The sequence below is a fragment of the Trichomycterus rosablanca genome, chromosome 27 (genome assembly GCF_030014385.1).
Source record: "Trichomycterus rosablanca isolate fTriRos1 chromosome 27, fTriRos1.hap1, whole genome shotgun sequence".
Lineage (NCBI taxonomy): Eukaryota > Metazoa > Chordata > Actinopteri > Siluriformes > Trichomycteridae > Trichomycterus > Trichomycterus rosablanca.
The window spans coordinates 5,524,372-5,546,449 of record NC_086014.1 but is presented as its reverse complement, the minus strand read 5'-3'; the positions used below and the strand labels follow the sequence as shown (position 1 = coordinate 5,546,449).

At 42.4% G+C, this 22,078-nt stretch overlaps 2 protein-coding genes and 1 non-coding gene across 3 annotated transcripts; all 3 read left to right on the top strand.

The window, feature by feature from the left end:
* Positions 1–1,197: 1,197 nt before the first annotated feature.
* On the top strand, positions 1,198–13,093 carry gpatch1 (G patch domain containing 1). Its single transcript, XM_062989744.1, has 18 exons — positions 1,198–1,325; positions 2,559–2,693; positions 2,797–2,882; positions 3,170–3,330; positions 3,413–3,510; positions 3,617–3,669; positions 4,630–4,872; positions 4,954–5,104; positions 6,045–6,124; positions 6,228–6,432; positions 6,702–6,995; positions 7,155–7,333; positions 7,506–7,633; positions 8,975–9,266; positions 10,358–10,736; positions 11,382–11,497; positions 12,406–12,566; positions 12,891–13,093. Exons 1-18 carry the CDS (start codon positions 1,256–1,258, stop codon positions 12,916–12,918), a joined length of 2,859 nt encoding a protein of 952 aa, XP_062845814.1. The 5' UTR covers positions 1,198–1,255; the 3' UTR covers positions 12,919–13,093.
* A 1,083-nt stretch (positions 13,094–14,176) lies between these two features.
* Positions 14,177–20,358, top strand: LOC134304167 (WD repeat-containing protein 88-like). The gene is made up of 11 exons (XM_062989747.1): positions 14,177–14,316; positions 15,404–15,514; positions 15,663–15,748; positions 17,454–17,517; positions 17,642–17,780; positions 17,900–18,029; positions 18,496–18,680; positions 18,771–18,853; positions 18,950–19,018; positions 19,898–19,996; positions 20,092–20,358. The coding sequence occupies exons 1-11, from the start codon at positions 14,212–14,214 to the stop codon at positions 20,212–20,214; spliced, it is 1,194 nt and encodes a 397-aa protein (XP_062845817.1). The 5' UTR covers positions 14,177–14,211; the 3' UTR covers positions 20,215–20,358.
* Positions 20,359–20,408: 50 nt separating this feature from the next.
* trnat-agu (transfer RNA threonine (anticodon AGU)) lies at positions 20,409–20,482 on the top strand. The gene has a single exon. It is a non-coding gene; the product is annotated as a tRNA-Thr (tRNA).
* The last annotated feature ends 1,596 nt before the right edge of the window (positions 20,483–22,078 follow it).

Here is a 22,078-nt window from a genome sequence, read left to right as displayed (position 1 = left end):
CCATGCTGTAGCTCAGTTTCAGGGTGTTAGCAATCTTCTTATAGCCCAGGCCATCTTTGTGGAGAGCAACAATTCTATTTCTCACATCCTCAGAGAGTTCTTTGCCATGAGGTGCCATGTTGAATATCCAGTGGCCAGTATGAGAGAATTGTACCCAAAACACCAAATTTAACAGCCCTGCTCCCCATTTACACCTGGGACCTTGACACATGACACCAGGGAGGGACAACGACACATTTGGGCACAATTTGGACATGTTCACTGTGGGGTGTACTCACTTATGTTGCCAGCTATTTAGACATTAATGGCTGTGTGTTGAGTTATTTTCAGAAGACAGTAAATCTACACTGCTATACAAGCTGTACACTGACTACTCTAAGTTATATCCAAGTTTCATGTCTATAGTGTTGTCCCATGAAAAGATATAATGAAATATTTGCAGAAATGTGAGGGGTGTACTCACTTTTGTGATACACTGTATATATATATATATGTATATATATATATATGTATATATATATATATATATATATATACACTGTATATATATATATTGAGCAATTTGAGCTACAGTAGCTCATCTGTTGGATCAGACCACATGTGCCAGCCTTCGCTCCCCACGTGCATCAATGAGCCTTGGCCACCCATGACCCAGTTCCTTCCTTGGACCTTGGACTTTTGATAGAGACTGACCACTGCAGACCGGGAACACCCCACAAGAGCTGCAGTTTTGGAGATGCTCTGATCTGACCCAGTCGTCTAGCCATCACAATTCGGCCCTTGTCAAACTGGCTCAAATCCTCACGCTTGCTCATATATCCCACCCACTAACAGGTGGCAGGATGAAGAGATGTGCAGCCCCTACAGTGATAATATCTCACCAAATATCTCACTTCCAAATAGCACAATGGGCTGGATTATTCAAGTATGAATGACTTGCAGCTAACTGGGCCTTTATGGCATGAATGTTCTGCAAGCTTTTTCTTTTATAGCATTCCCTACAACTGTGAAACTCCCTGATGCAGTAATGATAATGAAAAAGCATAGTATGAGTATGAGTATTGCCTGGTATGTCCTAGTGTGATATTGTAGAGTGATCTGGTATCTGCATTGTTGACATCTGAGCTTCTTTTTAATCATTAGCCAGGGCTGAGGTTTGGAAGGTTGAAGTGATATCTTGAACGCTGCATTTAGTGCGTTTGCCAGGAACCGTCAGAGAATGTGAACCTGGCCAGCCCCCGTAGTGCATGTAAATATGGCGTCGGACGAAGACAGCGATGAGGACTTTGTGACTTATGGAACTCCTTTGGAGCCTCTGGAGGAAGGTGGGTTTAATGTGTTGTTAAATGTGTTACAGGGAACAGAGAGGCTGATAGGAACAGTTGTAAATATAAACTGTTTCATCTCTGTCTGTGGACCGTAATAGCGGTGTGAACTGTCCATGTTGCTTCATTCATTTCACACCTGTATTCCGTATCATTCTGCTCAAGAAGTAACACGCAGTTCAAATACGTGTTTCTACGCTTTTAATATTTAATACAGTTGGTAATTGTTATACTGTCTACGCTGCATGGTTACTAAATAATAACTTTAAATGGGTTAATCTTTACCCAGTCATTAGAAACTGCATGTCGACCCTTGGTGCAGTATGGTAGGAATACGGGTGGGAATAGCAATGCAGTACGTTTATATGATGTGTGTTTATCACACACAAACAGGTGACATATTAAAGGAAAATCTGATACATTCCTCATTGCTCTCAACCCACCAAGCTGGACTAGATGATCCTAATGCATAAAGATTCATCCGTCTTTGAACAAAGTTTCCTTTTTATTATTTCTCTTTAAAAAAAATAAAATAAAATACTGTATTTGTGCTTATCTTTCATGTGTCGAAATAATGAATGTCTTTTTTTATTTCTGAGGTAGGTACAAACTATGCAGAACAATGCCGCACATTTCCCTTTTTGTGTTAAGAAAAAACAAAACTGAAATTTTAAAACAATCCCACATTGAATAAACAAATGAATAATACAAATAAAGAAAGTATCCTCACATAAATACATTTGGCTGGAAAATTCCGAACCTGGCAACCCTGTAGTGACGTCAACCAGGCGAGGTGAATAGCGCCAGTGCCCTCTGCTGTTTAAAGTGAATATCGATTCACCGTACAGTAGACCCTTGAGTTACGAACGGTTTACCATACGAACATTTTGGGTTACGAACGGGAGCTTCCCACAGTCCAGAAACATGCAGTCAGGTTAATTGGAGACGATGAATTGCCCTATAGAAGAATGGGTGTGTGGATGTGTGTCTGTCCAGTGTGTTACTTTGTGCCTTGCGTCCATTGAAAAGCTGGGATAGGCTCCAGCACCCCCCTGCGACCCTAAGACAGTGAGTGAGTGTGTTTGACGTTAAACTTAAACTGATGAATCTTGTGTAACCAGTAACTACCGTTTCTGTCCTGAATGTAACCAAAGTGTAAAACATGACGTTAAATCCTTATAAATAAATACACATAAGCATGTATTCTGACCTTTTTTCTATGCTTCTACTAAGATGAACCCATCAGAAAGCCGATACCTGTGCAGGAGCAAACGGTTAAAGATGAGAAGGGCCGCTACAAGAGGTTTCACGGTGCCTTCACCGGCGGTTTCTCCGCTGGTTATTTCAATACTGTTGGGTCCAAAGAAGGTCAGTTGAATTTACTCTCGTGAATAGCATCATGTGTCTGAGTTATTTGATTTGTTTTTATAAATGTTTATTTAAAAATATATATATTATTGATTTTGCATAGGCTGGGCACCATCTACATTTGTGTCATCCCGAGGTCAGAAAACAGATAGGCAAATGGTCAAAGTGGAGGACTTCATGGATGAAGAAGTATGCGTTACTTAATTTCTTGACTGTTTTAGCATGGTTGAATCATTTTTAATTGTGTAAATAGTGTTGAATGTTGTTACCCTCTTCATATTCGTGTATTGGGAAAACCCATGGTACAATATGGGTCGTTTGGCTGCGAAAACAACAATGAATTAATAATTAATATTCCATACCATACTTATTTTGACTTTGGCTAGACGTCCAGACCAGTTCTAGCCATGCAGACTTTTGCATATTTGTGCTACATTGTGTCCTACCACTAAGCTTTAGAGCATCATGTATTACAGGATTTGGGTGAGCACGGCATTGCACCACAACAGATCATCACCACCGATGATTTTGCTTCTGGGAGGCCGGACCAGATCAGGGACAAAGCCCGAGCCATCAGCTCGCTTACAGCTCCCATCCCAGGTGACACTCTCCTGGAGGAGCTAATAGCACCCGCAAGGTACCTAAATAAGACCATGTGTTACCGTAGTCATGATTCATAACGTATCAGTTAGTGTTAAGTTGTGCTGTGTGTGTGGTAGTTCATCTGTAGGGGTGCAGATGCTTAGAAAAATGGGATGGAAGGATGGGCAAGGTGTGGGACCCCGATTGAAGAGAAGGCAGCGCAAACAACACACAGGTGAACTGTAATTATATATAATATATATCTCATATTACTTTATATAACAGTAACAAAGGATGTATTCATTTGCATGTGAACAATATTTTCTGCTTATCTATTACAGATTCTAAGGTGCATGTCTGTGCTCTGCCACCCAATGGATCTGAGGAATCTGAGGTACTCATGACCAATTTGTGTAAATTACCGTTTTATTAAACACCTACCTGTCATGAATATGACACTCACTGTCCATTTTATCAGCTCCACTTACCATATAGAAGCACTTTGTAGTTCTACAATTACTGACTGTGGTCCATCTGTTTCTTTGCATACATTTTTAACCTGCTTTCACCCTGTTCTTCAATGGCAGGTATTATTACTATTATTATTATGGTGGTGGTGTGTTAGTGTTAGTGTGTGTGGTGCTGGTATGAGTGGATCAGACACAGCAGTGCTGCTGAAGTTTTTAAATACCGTGTCCACTCACTGTCCACTCTGTTAGACACTCCTACCTAGTTGGTCCACCTCGTAGATGTAAAGTCAGAGACGATCGCTCATCTATTGCTGCTGTTTGAGTCGGTCATCTTCTAGACCTTCATCAGTGGTCACAGGATGCTGCCCACGGGGCGCTGTTGGCTGGATGTTTTGGTTGGTGGACTATTCTCAGTCCAGCAGTGACAATGAGGTGTTTAAAAACTCCATCAGCATACCAGCACAACACACACTAACACACCACCACCATGTCAGTGTCAGTGCAGTGCTGAGAATGATCCACCACCTAAATAATACCTGCTCTGTAGTGGTCCTGGAAGAGTCCTGACCATTAAAGAACAGCATGAAAGGGGGCTAACAAAGATGCAGAGGAACAGATGGATTACAGTCAGTAATTGTAGAACTACAAAGTGCTCCTATGTGGTAGGTGGAGCTGATAAAATGGACAGTGAGGTGGTTTTAATGTTAAGGCTGTTCAGTGTATGTCTTTATGGACCTTGCTTTGTGCTTGGAAGAAAAAAGGATGTCCACATACTTTTGGTCAGTAGTGTATAATAGTCTAACCGTGAGAGATCTAGTAGGAGGATTTTTAGTGTAACAAAACAGTGCTGCGCCAGTTGATAACATTCAGCTTTTTTTATCCAGGATGATGCCGAGTTTGCCCCCGAGAACGTGACCTTTGCCCCCAAGGATGTGATTCCAGTTGACTTTACACCTAAAGATGACCTCCATGGGCTCGGCTACCGAGGCCTCGACCCCCTACAGGCTCTGGGCGGCCATTCCGGGATGGGGCATATTGACCTCTTTACGGTGCACTCCGATAGATCGAGCAGTCTGTTTGGCAACAGGAAGGCAGGGCACCGACGCCAGGGTGGGATCACGGGGCAGGTGAGGTCTTTTCAGTCCAAACATTTTGATTGCTCAGTCCTGTTATTCAGTCCTGTTACCCTTTTGGACATATCTGTGCAGGCGTTTGGAGTGGGCGCAATGGAGGAGGATGACGATGATATCTACCACAAAGACGCCATGTCCAACTACGACGTCGTTCTTGGAGGGGAGGAACCAGGGGATGGGCTTTTCGGGTGGACAGCCCCTCAGCAGTACACTACAAAGAAGAACGGTGAGTCTGAGTCCCAATTCATGTAGGAATAGTACAGTAGATTTATCCTGGTTAAGGCAGGCCAGTCTAGCACCTGCACTCTCTGTATAAAAAGCCATGCTGCTGTAATGCATGCACAATTCTATTTGTTCCCGACATGTTTATACATCGATCAGCCATAACATTAAAACCACCTCCTTGTTTCTACACTCACTGTCCATTTTATCAGCTCCACTTACCATATAGGAGCACTTTGTAGTTCTACAATTACTGACTGTAGTCCATCTGTTTCTCTACATACTTTTTGAACTTGCTTTCACCCTGTTCTTCAATGGTCAGTACCACCACAGAACAGGTATTATTCAGGTGGTGGATCATTCTCAGCACTGCAGTGACAATGACATGGTGGTGGTGTGTCCACTCACTGTCCACTCTATTAGACACTCCTACCTAGTTGGTCCACCTAGTAGATGTAAAGTCAGAGACGATCGCTCATCTATTGCTGCTGTTCATCAGTGGTCACAGGACGCTGCCCACGGGGCGCTGTTGGCTGGATGTTTTTGGTTGGTGGACTAGTCTCAGTCCAGCAGTGACAGTGAGGTGTTTCAAAACTCCATCAGCATTGCAGCACAACACACGCTAACACACAACCACCATGTCATGTCAGTGTCAGTGAAGTGCTGAGAATGATCCACCACCTAAATCATGCCTAGTCTGTAGTGGTCCTGTGGGGGTCCTGACCATTGAAGAACAGGGTGAAAGGGGGCTAACAAAGCATGCAGAGAAACAGATGGTAGTCTGTATGGTAAGTGTAGCTGATAAAATGGACAGTGAGTGTAGAAACAATGTTATGGCTGATCAGTGTATATCATCAGGTTGGAACTAATAGTGTATTCAGGCATTGATTTACTACGTTTGTAAGTTGTTTAGAGAGTGAGAATGTTTCCTTGCTTTGATTTAGCTTTAAAACGGGATGCAGCGTACGTGGGGAAGATTCTGGAAGGTTTTAGTCTGACTTCCAAGCCTGCAGAGATTAAAAAGGTAAGTGTTTTGTCTATGGGCTTTCAATGTGAAGCGCTCATTAGTCCTATGGGACATTAACATTACATAATAACATAATGTACATTCTAATTGTATTAAATAGGTGTTCCCACCACCTGATCTGCCACGGGACTATCGGCCTGTGCACTATTTCCGGCCACCGGTGGACCCGTCCTCCGTCAGCCCACTGGTGGCTCAGGTGCTCCAGTCTTCACGTGGCCAGCTGTCTCAGAATGCACCCCAGCAAAGCCGGCATACACTGGACTCTGCTCAGAGAAGAGAGATGTTGGGAGAAAGCAGCTTACAGGGTATGATAGGGTGTGAATGCAGTACACACTATGACTATGACTTTATAGGCAATTTATTAGGGATGCCTATCTGCTATGTTTATTCATTGATTGTTTGTAAGCTACACCTACTATACAGACGTTATTAATTCATATTGATTATTAAATGGGGTCTGGGGAGTGTACAGAGCATCAGGTGGGCTGCCATTATGTCGGTACCCGATAGGTATCTAATATTGAATGTAACAATGAATTTATTGTGATACGTTTTTGTCTCGTGTGCCAATCAGGTCCAAGTTCTGTGTTTGACCTGCTGAACAGTAAGGACAGGGACCGGTTGAGTGAGGTCCGGAACAGCCGTTTGCAGCCCAGCGCTTCTCATTCTACCCCAGATACTCAGCCTCAGGTTTCTAAAGCCCAAGCAGACACCCAGCTCCAGGCTTCCTCTGCCACACAGCAGGCTCTCAGTGCCTGGACGAGCCCCGCAGCTCAAACCGGTCAGACTTTTAAGCCGTTTCAGAATAACCCAGAGAAACAGGAGCGATATGACCTCTATATCAGCCGTCTAAAGCAGGGAAACAAAGGTGAGGAATGATCATGAAGTAATTGTTCAGCTTTCACAATCCACACTTCATTAAGTATCTCTTAGGGCTGTAGTACATTTGCCATGTAGCCTGTCCTGTCCTCTGAGCTGTACTTTCTATGTTTCGTTTTGTGTGTCCACCTCTATGCCTGACATCCAGACGCTCTGGAGTCGAGTCTGGACCCGAGTATGACCGAGTGGGAGAGAGGACGGGAGCGAGACGAGTTCACGCGCGCGGCCGTGCTCTACAAGCCGAGTAACTCGTCGCTTTCTTCTCGCTTCACCCGCGCCAAAGCCGAGGACGACACGGACTCTGTAGAGGTGACACGAGATGAAGAGGTCAGTAAATCCACTAACTCGGGGGTGTGTGCTCATTGATTCTGGAGAAAACTGACCCACTGTGACCCACTGACTTACTAGGACAAATGCTGAATTGTCAAAATTGTCAGTCCTTACTGTTGTATCAATAATTGTGTGTGTGTGTGTGTGTGTGTGCGCTGTGTTCTCTCAGAGTGATGTCAACGACAAGCAGGCAGCAGTTAAGATGAAGATGTTTGGAAAATTAACAAGAGACACCTTCGAGTGGCACCCAGATAAACTCTTGTGCAAGCGGTTTAACGTCCCACATCCATACCCAGGGTGAGGATTTAGTCTGGTCTTAGACTAAGTGCTTATGAGTTTAGTGTTGCCCACATCCCCTCTGCATGGGATACATACCAAGATCCCTTGTGGATGCCTGAGACCACAGATAATACCAAATTAATTCTGTATATAATGTTCTTTCCTATTCATACGACTATATACTGTATATATGATACAGTGTTATTTATTAATTAGTTACCAGCAGATCTGGTCTGCATACTGTTTTTGTGCTGGATGTCCATCCTGATGCAACCCTATTGCCTTATTCAGGCTTGGGAACGGGCTCCTTCCTTCCTCTCGGACATTAGCCAATCGTGTCCACACAGACACCCGACTGGCCAATATCACTGTTGAGAATCAAACCCAGGTGGTGCAGCGGTAAAAACACATGCTGGAACCAGAGCTGGGATCTCGAATACATCGTATCGAGCAGCCACATGAACAACGATTTGCCTGTTGTTCAGATCGGGGTGGGATTAAGCCGGATAAGGTCTCTCTCATAACCAATGCAATTACAGAGATCAGAGATGAGAAAAGAGTGCTGTCAGGGCGTGTCTCTCCGTACACAGTGCTGAGCTGCACCGCACTCGTCAAAGTGTAGGTGACAAGATGCATACGGCTGCTGCCCACGTGTCGGAGGGGGGTGTGCGTTAGCTTCGTTCTCCTCAATCAGAGCGGGGATCGACATTGGTGGAGAGGAAGCGTGACGCAATCGGGCAATTGGACGCGCTTAAAAGGGAGAAAAATTTCATAAACAAACAAAAAAAAAAACATCCTGGATCCCCATATCTCAGCACTAGTGGGCTAGCGCAGTGGTCCCCAAGCTTTTTTGCACCACGGTACCACAGACCACTGGGCTAGTGGACTTTACCGCTTAAAAACAACAGTAAATAGTAATATTTCATAATTTACCACCATAAGCATTTAGCCTTTTTCTCTCTGAATCAAGACGGCTTCTCCTTGATCTCCTTGAACTAAAATACAAGCAGCAAAATACAGATATGACTGCTATGTGACTAACTGTGGGAAGCGTGTACAGCCTGGATACACTCCACAAAGAGATGATTCTCATGACTTGAATCCCAATTAGGAACTGTTTACCTCTTTTCCAACCATGGTTCAGTGAAGTTGTAGACTGGGGGTACTACTGTATCAGTCTGTGGACTGTTTATTCCAGCATATACAGTATATAAACCTCCCAAGGAGACTCCAAGTCATGTAGGAACCTGCATGGAGCTTGATAAGTGTGTCTTCAAAATGTCAGTATGAATATCACTAAATATGACACAGGTTTACTGATAAAACGTCTCTACCTATCTGCTGTGTTCTGATTGCCAGCTCGAGTATAGTGGGCCTGCCCAAAGTTAAGAGGGACAAGTACTCTGTATTTAACTTCCTGACTGTATTGGATAAAGGACAGAGCTCTCAAGCCAGCCCGTCTTCCGGCCCAGCTTCCTCCGTCACTCCCGCCCCTTCAGCTTCAAACAAACGCTCCAGGTGGGATGTAGCTGAACAGGAAGCGAAGGTTAAAGAACCTCCTAGAGTCACCGATGAGGCTCCGGTTGCTCCAGTGCAACAACAGCAGGCAGGCAGTGTTCCAGCACAACCAGGCTCTGTTACTGCTGTCAAGGTAAATCCTTTAGCTTGATAAGAGTAAACATGCCTCTTGTATGCCATACAAACACCGATCAGCCATAACATTAAAACCACCTTGTTTCTACACTCATTGTCTATTTTATCAGCTCCACTTACCATATAGAAGCACTTTGTAGTTCTACAATTACTGACTGTAGTCCATCTGTTTTTTTGCATGCTTTGTTCATGCTGTCCTTCAATGGTCAGGACTCTCCCAGGACCACTACAGAGCAGGTATTATTTGACATGGTGGTGGTGTGAGTAGATAACACCTCACTGTCACTGCTGGACTGAGAATAGTCCACCAACCAAAAATACCCAGCCAACAGCACCCCGTAGGCAGCGTCCTGTGACCGCTGATGAAGGTCTACAAGATGACCGACTCAAACAGCAGCAATAGATGAGCGATCGTCTCTGACTTTACATCTACAAGGTGGACCGGCTAGGTAGGAGTGTCTAATAGAGTGGACAGTGAGTGGACACGGTATTTAAAAACTCCAGCACAACACACACTAACACACCACCACCATATGTCAGTGTCCCTGCAGTGCTGAGAATGATCCACCACCTAAATAATACCTGCTCTGTAGTGGTCCTGTCGGGGTCCTGACCATTGAAGAACAGAGTGAAAGCAGGCTAAAAAGGTATATAGAGAAACAGATGGACTCCAGTCAGTAATTGTAGAACTACAAAGTGCTTCTATGTGGTAAGTAGAGTGTAGAAACAAGGAGGTTTTAATGTTATGGCTGATCAGTGTACATACATACATTATTTTAGAGGATAGACCTACCATAACAGATACATCATAGATGATGGATTGGCGCCCTGTTCAGGGTATTTCTATCTTGCGCCCAGTGTTTCCCAGTTGAACCAGACCTGGCACAGCCATGACTGTAACCACAAAGGATAAAAAAACACTTGGTTTGTTTTTATAATTGATTTTATATACCTGTTGGCAATGAATGTGGCTAAAACACTTTAACCTTAGGTATTCCCTATACTTTCTATAGTCCCTATACTTTTGGCCATACAGTATAGGTTTTAGGATTTGTGTTGATTGCTCACTGTGGTACTTTTTCACTTCAGTCTAAAGCAGCTGAGACCGACACCAAGCAGACCGACAAGAAGACTGAGGATGACGAGGAGGCTGAAGAAGAAGTCAGACCTCCAATGGATCTCTTTAAAGCCATCTTTGCCAGCTCTTCGGATGAGAAAAGCTCATCTTCATCCGAGGAAGGCAGCGATGAGGAGGAAGAACAGGAGGTGGAGGCTGTGAAAAATGTACCAGTCGTGCCCAGTGCCGCTTCGGGTTTTACTCGGCCTCCTCCCATGCCAAGTCGTAGTACACCGACAGAACCGAAGCCTCCTCCTGACCAGACACAGCAAGCCAGTGCTTCTACTGCTCCTGCTGTACAAACTAGAGATCTTGACTGTGAGGAGTTCGGACCCAGGCTGCCTCCACCTGGTGGGTCTGCACCATACAGATTAGTTTTATGGGTATACAGTTACTGACTGTAGCTCCTCTTTACCACCTCTTATACCCAATTTATTAAGCAGAACAGTCTCCACGTGTTAAATTCATGATATTGTGGTGTGCTGGTATGACTGCATTAGGTTGCAGTAGTGTTGTTGGGATTTATAAACACCCCAATGTCCATGCTGGGGGGAGAATAGCAATCCATCCAAAAATATAAAGCCAACAGCAGAAAGTGTCCACTGATAAAAGACTAGAGCGAGCCGCTCAGGTGGGCAGCGATAAAACATGCTAGCACACCAGAGCTGGGATTTGGAATACATCATATTGAACCTCAGCTCCGCCATACGGCTGGGCTGGGCATCTACATGAACACAGGATAGGGACTCCTCATAACTGGGTGATTTACGACCTCTCCTGGCTGGTTGATGGCGCCCGCGGACGAGTCGAGGAATAATGCTGATCAGGGTGTGGCTCTCCGTGCACAAGGCTGATTGGCATATGAACTCACCTGTGCACATTTTAACAATTCCATAAAGTACAGCAGCACTGAGATCATAAAAATAGAACCTTGGTCTAATTGTGTCAGATTTGATGACAGTTGAGTTTATTACTTGAATCTCTTCTGCCTTCCAGGTCTAACGTTCCCATCATCATCATCATCCCCACCAGCACAGGAGGAAAAACACAAGAAACAAAGCAAAGCGAAGCACAGATCGAAGAAGGAACACAAACAGCGCAAAGAAAAGAAGGTAAGCTGAACTCACACGCTTGTTGCTGTGCTAGCAGTAGATTTACTTGGTTTTTACAGCTTACCACTGTGCCCAAAGTTCAGTCTAGTTGAACTTTGACCCAGTTTACTGTCGACCTTTTAAATGCGTCACCAGTGAGACAAATATGACGTAGTCAAATGCGAAGTATTGAGAACAAAGTGTTCTATTCTGCCTTAAATTAGCCTTTTTATCCCCCTTTCATGCTGTTCTTCACTGGTCAGGACTCTCCCAGGACCACTACAGAGCAAGTATTATTTAGGTGAAGGATCATTCTCAGCACTGAAGTGACACTGACATGGTGGTGGTGTGTTAGTGTGTGTTGTGCTGGTACGAGTGGATCAGACACAGCAGCGCTGCTGGAGTTTTTAATTATTCCATTAGACACTCCTACCTAGTTGGTCCACCTTGTAGATGTAAAGTCAGAGACGATCGCTCTGTGATGGTCCTGACCATTGAAGAACAGCATGAAAGGGGGCTAACAAAGCATGCAGAGAAACAGACGGACTACAGTCAGTAATTGTAGAACTTCAAAGTGCTTCTATATGGTTAGTAGAGCTGATAAAATGGACAGTGAGTGTAGAAACAAGGAGGTGGTTTTAATATTAGGGCTGATCGGTGTAGGTAGTGGGCAGTTGTAGCCTAGTGGTTAAGGAACTGGATTGGACTTAATTGAAAGGTTACCGGTTCAAGCCTCACCTCTGCCAGGCTGCCACTGTTGGGCCCTAAGCAAGGCCCTTAACCCTCAATTGCTTAGACAATATACTGTCACAGTACTGTAAGTCGCTCTGGATAAAAGCGTCTGCTAAATGCCGAAAATGTAATGAAATGTAAAGGTTTTGCCATGTATATCATGTATGCCACGTGTATCACTTTCCATTCTCTTCCAGCATAAAAAGAAAAGTAAAAAGCACAAGCATAAGGGCAAAGAGAAGAAGAAGAAAAAGAAAGCGGAGGTGTCCGACACAAGTTCGAATGAATCAGACACGGACAGCGATGACATAATAGAGGCAGGGAGGGCGACAGCGTCCACGCAGGACCTGCTTCAGAGGTCAGTATTTTACCTGTTAAGCTCTTTCTCATATATGTTTCTGGTAGATATTTTAAGTGTCTGTACCCCAGATCATTCAAATTCCAGATCAAGACCCAGTTCTGTTGTCTGGTAATAACTTAGGCAGGTCATGTTTATAGTGTATAAACTATATGTAATTATTTGGGAAATTCTCAATAGGTTTATAGCATCTTTCAAAATGTGCTATAGTGTTTTACCAGCTGGCACAATGCATGAGGTATAATGCACTATGTCTATATTAAATATTAAAGTATGAAAGTATGAAAGCATGTGCACTAACACTCATCTGTCTATTTTTCATAGATTGAAAAACCTCCATGGAAAGAAGTGATTGTGCTTGAAGATGAATGAACTGTCCTCCATGAGGATTTGATTTTGTGTGAAAAGACTGCACACGAAGATCTGCATTTATTTTCCCTTCACCACCCCTGCTGTTTTTTTCTTAATTAAGAAATGAACTTAAAAAATTGTACATGCATTTAAAATAAAAGAAATGTGATGATAAATCCTTGTTTGTGAAGTCGCTCTTCTGTAGAAATGCCACGAATTGATAGTCATTCAAAGACGCTTTTACGTAAAACTTACTAATATGCATATTGGTGTTCAAAATGTTATTTACAATTACTGACTGTAGTCCATCTGTTTCTCTGCATGCTTTGTTAGCCCCCTTTCATGCTGTTCTTCAGCTGCAGTGACACTGACATGGCGGTGGTGTGTTAGTGTGTTTTGTGCCGGTATGAGTGGATCAGACACAGCAGCGCTGATGGAGTTTTTTTAAACACCTCACTGTCACTGCTGGACTGAGAATCGTCCACCAACCAAAAACATCCAGCCAAAAGCGCCCCGTGGTCAACGTCCTGTGACCACTGGTGAAGGTCTAGACTCTAGAAGATGACCAACTCAAACAGCAGCAATAGACGAGCGATCGTCTCTGACTTTACATCTACAAGGTGGACCGACTAGGTAGGAGTGTCTAATAGAGTGGACAGTGAGTGGACACGGTATTAAAAAACTCCAGCAGCGCTCCAGCACAACACACACTAACACACCACCATCAGTGGTCAGTGTCACTGCAGTGCTGAGAATGATCCACCACCTAAATAATACCTGCTCTGTGGGGGTCCTGACCATTGAAGAACAGGGTGAAAGGGGGCTAACAAAGCATGCAGAGAAACAGATGGACTACAGTCAGTAATTGTAGAACTACAAAGTGCTCCTATATGGTAGATGGAGCTGATAAAATGAACAGTGAGTGTAGAAACAAGGAGGTATACCTTACTGAAGCTCAGTACTTGGACTTCCCAGACAGGATTTAAAAGTTTTATTTGTACTGCTTTAACCTGGTCAATTTCGCGGTGGGTCCATCTGCATTTTAAAACACCGGTCGCAAGTCAGAAATGCACCCTAGACTATTTAAACTGGGCTTTATAGCGAGTCGACTCCCAACTCTTACCTAAAAGAGCCGACTCGATTGCAAACGACACATGAGTCGATACTGGAAGGATCCGATCCGAATGTTGCCACAGAAACAGCTGATAGCGCGTCTCAACTACATACAACTTTTACAACAGTGTAAACAGAGGTGATTACTCTGGTTAAACTTCTGGTACAGTTTGTGACTGAAATGTTAAGTGAACAGGAGGATCCTTTGGCTCTAGATGAGCCGATTAAAGAGGAGAAGAACAGAAAAGAAGTGTCTTCATTGTGGGGACATGAGCCTCATGCACAGGTAACTACAGCTTCATTCACTAACCTTACACAACTGTAAACATCTGGGCAGCTTTACATTCCACCAATATATATAACCTTAAAACCACCTCCTTGTTTCTACACTCACTGTCCATTTTATCAGCTCCACTTACCATATAGAAGCACTTTGTAGTTCTACAATTACTGACTGTTGTCCATCTGTTTCTCTACATACCTTTTTAGCCCCCTTTCACCCTGTTCTTCAATGGTCAGGACCCCCACAGGACCACTACAGAGCAGGTATTATTTAGGTGGTTGATCATTCTCAGCACTGCAGTGACACTGACATGGTGGTGGTGTGTTAGTGTGTGTTGTGCTGGTATGAGTGAATCAGACACTGTCCACAGTCCACTCACTGTCCAATCTATTAGACACTCCTACCTAGTTGGTCCACCTTGTAGATGTAAAGTCAGAGACGATCGCTCATCTATTGCTGCTGTTTGAGTCGGTCATCTTGTAGACCTTCATCAGTGGTCACAGGAAGCTGCCCAAGGGGTGCTGTTGCCTGGATGTTTTTGGTTGGTGGACTATTCTCAGTCCAGCAGCATTGCTGTGTCTGATCCACTCATACCAGCACAACACACACTAACACACCACCACCATGACAGTGTCACTGCAGTGCTGAGAATGATCCACCACCTAAATAATACCTGCTCTAGGAGTCCTGACCATTAAAGAACAGCATGAAAGGGGGCTAACAAAAAGCATGCAGAGAAACAGATGGACTACAGTTAGTAGTTGTAGAACTGCAAAGTGCTTCTAAATGGTAAAGTGAGTGTAGAAACAAGGAGGTGGGTTTAATGTTATGGCTGATCGGTGTATAACTGCTGGAGCAGCTTGTTTGTTTACATGTTGTCTCTCTTATCTCACCTGTGAAATGAGGAATTTAACTTTGACAAGAAAAGAGACTAGAAAGCTAAGACACTCTATAAATCAGCTAGACTATATGGCCAAAAGTATCTGGACACATGATTATGAGCTTGCTGGACATCCTATTTCAAAACCAAGTGGTATTAATGTGTGTGATGTCTGAGTGATCTTTTCAGTTAATCTTATGTCGTCCGTAGATTGCCGTGAAGGTCTTAAGAGGACATGCTGACTCTGTCTCCAGCTGTCACTTCTGCTTACACGACACTCGACTTCTCACTGGCTCTCATGACAAAACGGCAATGTTTTGGGTAAGAATACAAATTTTTTTTTTTCAAATGTAAACATTGTATTGTGTACCTCGTGTGTGTGGTTTGATTTTTGCTTTTTTAATGAATGGTTTATTTCTTTTTGTGTTCTTTATAAGATAAGTTCTTTATCTTTTATATTTCTTTGTAGGATGTGGAGACAGGAGCTCAGTTGATGGTGTTTAAAGGACACTCGGATGTCATCACTAGGTGTTGTTTGGTCCCAGAGAGAAACAGGTACACATTTCAAAACATTTCTCACTATATACACTGATCAGCCATAACATTAAAACCAGCTCCTTATTTCTACACACACTGTCCATTTTATTGGCTTCACTTACCATATAGAAGCACTTTGTAGTTCTACAATTACTGACTGTAGTCCATCTGTTCTTCAATGGTCAGGACCCCCACAGGACCACCACAAAGCATTATTAGTATTACAAGTATTATTTAGGTGGATGATCATTCTCAGCACAGCAGTGACACTGTCATGGCGGTGGTATGTTGTGCTGGTATGAGTGGATCAGACACAGCAATGCTGATGGAGTTCAAACACCTCACTGTCACTGCTGGACTGAGAATAGTCCACCAACCAAAAATATCCAGCCAACAGCGCCCCGTGGGCAGCGTCCTGTGACCACTGATGAAGGTCTAGAAGATGACCGACTGATCAAACAGCAGCAATAGATGAGCGATCGTCTCCGACTTTACATCTACAAGGTGGACCAACTAGGATGGAGTGTCTAATAGAGTGGACAGTGAGTGGACACGATATTTAAAAACTCCAGCACAACACACACTAACACACCACCACCATGTCAGTGTCAGTGCAGTGCTGAGAATGATCCACCACCTAAATAATACCTGCTCTGTGGTGGTCCTAGGGGGGTCCTGACCATTGAAGAACAGGGTGAAAGGGGGCTAACAAAGCATGTGGAGAAATACAGTAGATGGACTACAGCCAGTAATTGTAGAACTACAAAGTGCTTCTATATGGTAAGTGGAGCTGATAAAATTGACAACTTGACCTTAATATATAAAGGCCTTGATATGCACTACTGTTTTTATTAACATTCCCTACATTATGTATTTAATGACTCCATAATCTTGATGCATTTTGTTGCTTTATGTTTACAACAGTAAACAACCCTGCCAACCAACTTCTTTTAAATCCATTTAGCCCACAAATGAAATGCCTTGGCTTTAAAAACCTCCGCTGCCAACACACTCACATCTTAGTTACACCCTCTCCTGTCGGCCTTCTTTACTGCGTGGTCCTTTGTTAGAAGACGCTGCTGCCACACAAACGTTTGCTGCGAAAGCTGTTGCCACAAAAGCTGTTGCCATGAAAGCTGTCGCCTCTAATGCTGTCACCATGGGAAACTGAAACACTCCCCCTAGGGTGCCATTAACCACTTGCTATGCAGCAATATCTACTAATGTTCTCTTATTAATCAAGCAAAATGGAATCTTGATTGATTGACTGACCGTATAAATAAGGCTGGTCGGTTGGGTGGTGCATGAGATCCAGGTTCAAATCCAGCGCTATCCAGGCTAACCTGGCATCTACTCAGACAAGACTGGGAGCAAAACAGGAATATCCTGGACAGTATACAATTCCTTCAGACACAGCCAGTGTTTTCTGGTGGAACGTATCCACTGCTACCCTGACTAGAATAAAGCGGTGATGAAAATTACATTTAAAAACTGCACCCAGTGGACTAAAACAATTATTAAAAATGATGTAGCGTGCCTAAGTGGTGCAATGATCTAATAGTGCTTGAGTAGCCCAGCGATCTCATCCAATATGCACAATTGGCCATGCCAGTGTATAATTCATAAAGGGTGACTAACAGTGAGAATCCACCACTGGCAGGTAAAAAAAACTGACACTTATGGCACAGATTTGAGTTTTTGTCTTTTGTTTTGTGTCTCGTAGAGTAATTACATCCTCCTGGGATATGAATTTAAATGCCTGGGACCTGGAAACTGGCAAATTACTGGTAAATTATTCAAATCTCCTATTAAGATGCCTTGATCTTGCATTTAATGCTGGTTTAGAATATGATCAGATCTAATAAAAAGCTTATAATAAACCGTCAGTAATGCAACAGTGTGTGTTCTCAGTGGACAGTATTGCAAGGTGGTCCGTTGATGTCGTGCAGCATTTCAGGGGATGGAAAGTATGTGGCAAGTGCTTCAGACATGGAAAACGCTCTCTATCTCAACTGTGCTGACACAGGACAAAGATTGCATTATATAAAAGGTATACTGTCTGTGACACCAATTATAATTATGGCCACATCATACAGCTCCAGTACAATTAACTGGCGCTAGTTAAATGTCAGGGGTTTGATTAACCGTCTGCTTTTTTGTGTCCCCTAGACCATCATAGATCCACAGTGATGAGCTGCCGGTTCGATCCTCAAACTCAGCACTTGGCCAGCGTATCAGTGGACAGATCCGTTCGCTTGTGGGACCTCTGTTCTCAGAAAACCACTCTGACTATTAACAGGTATTCTTATTTGGATATACACTATGTGGTCAAAAGTATTTGGACACCTGAGAACTCACCTTATGTAACCTGTTGGAACTAGAAAAGCTAAGCTAAGCAGATACAATTTCCTAATGCCCCTAAAACTAACGTTTTATTCTTACCATGTTTAAAAAGCAGGCTGTGGTTTACCAACTGCCTGTTAGTTGCCGTCATAGCTCAACAGTTAAGGTGTCGTACTAGTGAGTAGAACGCCAAGCTGCCAATGTTAACCCTTTGAACAAGGCCCTTTACTCTCAATTGTTTGAATTGTATTCAGTAATTTAAATATGGATTAGCTTAGTCATTCAGCTTTTATCAGGGTTCAGTCGGGACTGTGATGTCTCTTAACTGTGGGCTATGCACTAACCCTAAACTATTCACTTGTAATGACACAATCCTCCAACAATTATATTTCAGCTTTTAAGGCATGTCTTTCCCACCCTAGTGCCCACACAAACGTCATCTCCAACTGCTGCTTCAGCTGCGATGGTCGATACTTGTGCACGGCATCATGGGACCGCACTCTGAAGCTGTGGGACGTACAGACAGGTTCATTCCGTTCCAGAGGAGGAGTGCCACTCAGCAAAGGCCACGCTGGAAGTGTCAGCTCTTGCACCTTCTCCAGTGATAGTTAAGGCTCAGCCATTGCTTAAATAATACAAAATAATGGACATGATTTAAAAGTCAGTTTAAAAGACAATAAAGTAATCTGATTTCTAGCCTCGATTCTTGTGTCCGGTGCATACGACAGGAGTGTAGCACTGTGGGATTTGAAAGGGCCGTTTAAAACCCTGATGCTGAAGGTAAACAGTAGTTTAAGGTTGTTGTTATGGAATCTATATAACTAAAATAGTACACTGTGTTTTACTTAATCATTTTTATACTGTTTTCAATCTCAGGGCCATAAAGACTGGGTGACAGATGTGGACATTAGTGCTGATAAGAACTGGGTGGTATCTTCCTCAAAGGTGAGATATTGTATTTGGAATAAATGCTATATGTCCAGGAGTAAATGGACACCAGTTTGTGAGCTTGTTGGACCAGTCACATTATTAGGAACACCTGTGTTCCAGTTCAGCTGTAATTATCTATCTAATTAGCAAATCATGTGTCGTATTCACTTTCCCATATTCGAATGACGGAAATTTCGCAACCCTAACTGATTGTTATTATTGTGTGTTAAGGTCTGTGTGGCCTATTTTTATTATTATTTAAGGGGAGTCTGTGTGGCCCAAGGTCTGTGTGACCGATCTTTATTATTATTTACTGAGAGTCTGTGTGGCTCTGGGTCTGTGTGGCCCTCATTTATTGATATTTACTGAGAGTCTCTGTGGCTCTGGGTCTGTGTGGCCTATTTTTATTATTATTTAAGGGGAGTCTGTGTGGCCCTAGGGTCTGTGTGGCCCCCATTTATTGATATTTACTGAGAGTATGTGTGGCTCTGGGTCTGTGTGGCCCTCATTTTACTATATTTTCTTTTATTTTTTTCATGTTTTTTCAATTTTTTTTATCTCTGTTTTATTTTCATGTTCTCTTAATTGTAACTAAATGTTTGCAAATCTTTCTGAAGTTCTAGATCTCAGAAATGTTTTAATGCTTTAAATTTTTCCTTATGTAAAGCACTTTGAATTGCCACTGTGTATGAAAGGTGCTATACAAATAAACTTGCCCTGCCTTGCCTTATTGAATTGATACATTTGTATGGCTTTTGGAGACAAAATTTATGTTAATAAGTGAAATATAAGAATGATTACTTATTTCATGAAGCAGTGAGCACAAATGAATGTGATATTCGGGTGTCCACATACTTTTGCTCACGGATTGCACGTGTGTCTGTGTGTATACAGGACTGTACAGTGCGGATGTATAACATTGGTCAGTATGAGCAGCTACCTGGAGTCATAGAGAGCAGAACAGATCAGCAAAATGAATGTCCGATCCATACGGTACAGCACTCTCCATGCTACAGTCCATCACTGAAGCAAAGTCGTGATTGGAGTGAACATGTGGGTCTAAATGTTGATTAAATGTTGTTTTTCAGTGTGACGGATGCGGAAGGTTATTTTCAGTCTCTCTACTGGAGGATACTGACCTAATCACACAGTGTGTGTTCTGCCGCCCGACGAACGTGGACAGAAATCTGCCGGCACCTCCTTCCATATAAGTGCAGCTATAGAAGCTATAATGCAAATTAATGATAAATTAATGATATATATGATCATTATAAATCATATATAAAATGTAGAAAGTAACTACATATATATATACATACATGTGTTCTTAATAAACACAAATATCACGATGAAAACCCTGTTAGTAAAACATACTTGAAGTGTAATCTGAGCGCTGAACGCTCGTGGCGCCGTGGCTTAGTTGGTTAAAGCGCCTGTCTAGTAAACAGGAGATCCTGGGTTCGAATCCCAGCGGTGCCTTTTACTGAAATTACTTTAACGTGCTCCAGTAGCCCATTTTATCTTATCTAAACAGCAAACTAATATAAATAGAATCTTGTTTAAATGCTCGAACTGTTTTAGTTAAAAATACTGCTGATATCAGTGGTTATTATTAAAAATCTTAAAATTCACTTTACACTTTAATGTTGAAACAATAAATAAATATAAAAATACAAAAAAAACTTAACTTAAAACTCATGCTTACATACTGAAGGGACATTGTGTATGTTTTAAGTAAGTGAAGTAAAAAAAAAAAGTAAGTAAAAAGTGGTGCTCACCAGATACTATGTTAATTGAACTTTATTTTCAGCTAGGTCTCAAATATAAAGACATAACATTTATTCTTGCCAGTCAACATGGATATTTTTATTACTGAGAGACATTTAAAATGCATAAATGCATAAAAACGACGGGTTTATTTCGTCAAAAGAATTACAGCAACTTAGTATCTGGTGCGCACCACTTATTATCTTTTTTTTACTTAAATAATAATACATCATGTCAATACTTACCAAAAACCAGTATTATTGAATATTATTAAGTGATAAATATTGTTTGTTTTTTCTTACTGATTTCTTGTTTTGTCATTTGGGTGTACATTTAAGACACACGTGCATTTATTTACACTACACATGTGGATGAATGCAATCCAGATAGTTAATTAAACCACTTTTATTGTGTAAATGAAAATGTACAAACAATTCTTTAAAACTGTACTGATTTCATGCAAGATGAAAGCATATATTATAATTACATAGCTTGGTTTGGTGTCTTCTTGAGTTGAATGGCTGTAACACTAATGTGATAAGAAAACAAGAGGAATACAGTACTGCAAAACACAAAAAGAAGTGGTGTCCCAATACTTTTCTCCATACAGTATATTGTAAGCTTAGATGAGCATTAAGTTGATTGATGCACTTCATCACCAAAAAAAAAAGCACTGTGGAGAAAGCCTCACCTCTTTTTTGTGATACGGGTGTACATCTAAGACATTTATTTACATTTGAACGGTCTACACATGTGGATGAATGCGGTCCAAATTGTTCATTAAACGACTTTAATTGTAATCAGTTATAATTCTCAAAAACCGTACTGATCCCATGCAAGAGGAAAGCATAGATTATAATTACATAGCTTGGTTTGATTTCTTCTTGATTTGAATGGCTGTAACACTAATGTGATAAGAAAACAAGAAGAGTTGTTCTCCCCGTGTCTGTGTGGGTTTACTCCAGGTGTTCCGGTTTCCCCCCACAGTCCAAAAACATGCAGTCAGGTTAATTGGAGACACTGATTGTGCCTGCCTTGTGATGGACCAAAGACATGCAAGTGGGGTAAACTGGAGACACTAAATTGTCCACGACTGTGTTCGATATAACCTTGTGAACTGATGAACCTTGTGTAATGGGTAACTACCTGCCCTGTCATGAATGTAACCACAAAACAAGGGGAGTACTGAAAAACACAAAATGAAGTGGTGTGCCAATACTGTTCTTCATATAGAGAAACCGTCACATCCTTACCTTCAGGGACCCCTACCAGGGATGTATTATGGACCCTATGGATGTGTACCAAATA

Excerpts from the sequence above, each read along its gene's own strand:
- gpatch1 (XM_062989744.1), top strand. The coding sequence starts at position 1,256 with ATGGCGTCGGACGAAGACAGCGATGAGGACTTTGTGACTTATGGAACT. Across the intron at positions 6,433-6,701 it reads GGGAGAAAGCAGCTTACAGG|GTCCAAGTTCTGTGTTTGAC; the intron begins GTATGATAGGGT and ends TGTGCCAATCAG. Across the intron at positions 7,634-8,974 it reads GTCCCACATCCATACCCAGG|CTCGAGTATAGTGGGCCTGC; the intron begins GTGAGGATTTAG and ends TCTGATTGCCAG.
- LOC134304167 (XM_062989747.1), top strand. The coding sequence starts at position 14,212 with ATGTTAAGTGAACAGGAGGATCCTTTGGCTCTAGATGAGCCGATTAAA. Across the intron at positions 14,317-15,403 it reads GACATGAGCCTCATGCACAG|ATTGCCGTGAAGGTCTTAAG; the intron begins GTAACTACAGCT and ends TGTCGTCCGTAG. Across the intron at positions 18,030-18,495 it reads ACCACTCTGACTATTAACAG|TGCCCACACAAACGTCATCT; the intron begins GTATTCTTATTT and ends TTCCCACCCTAG.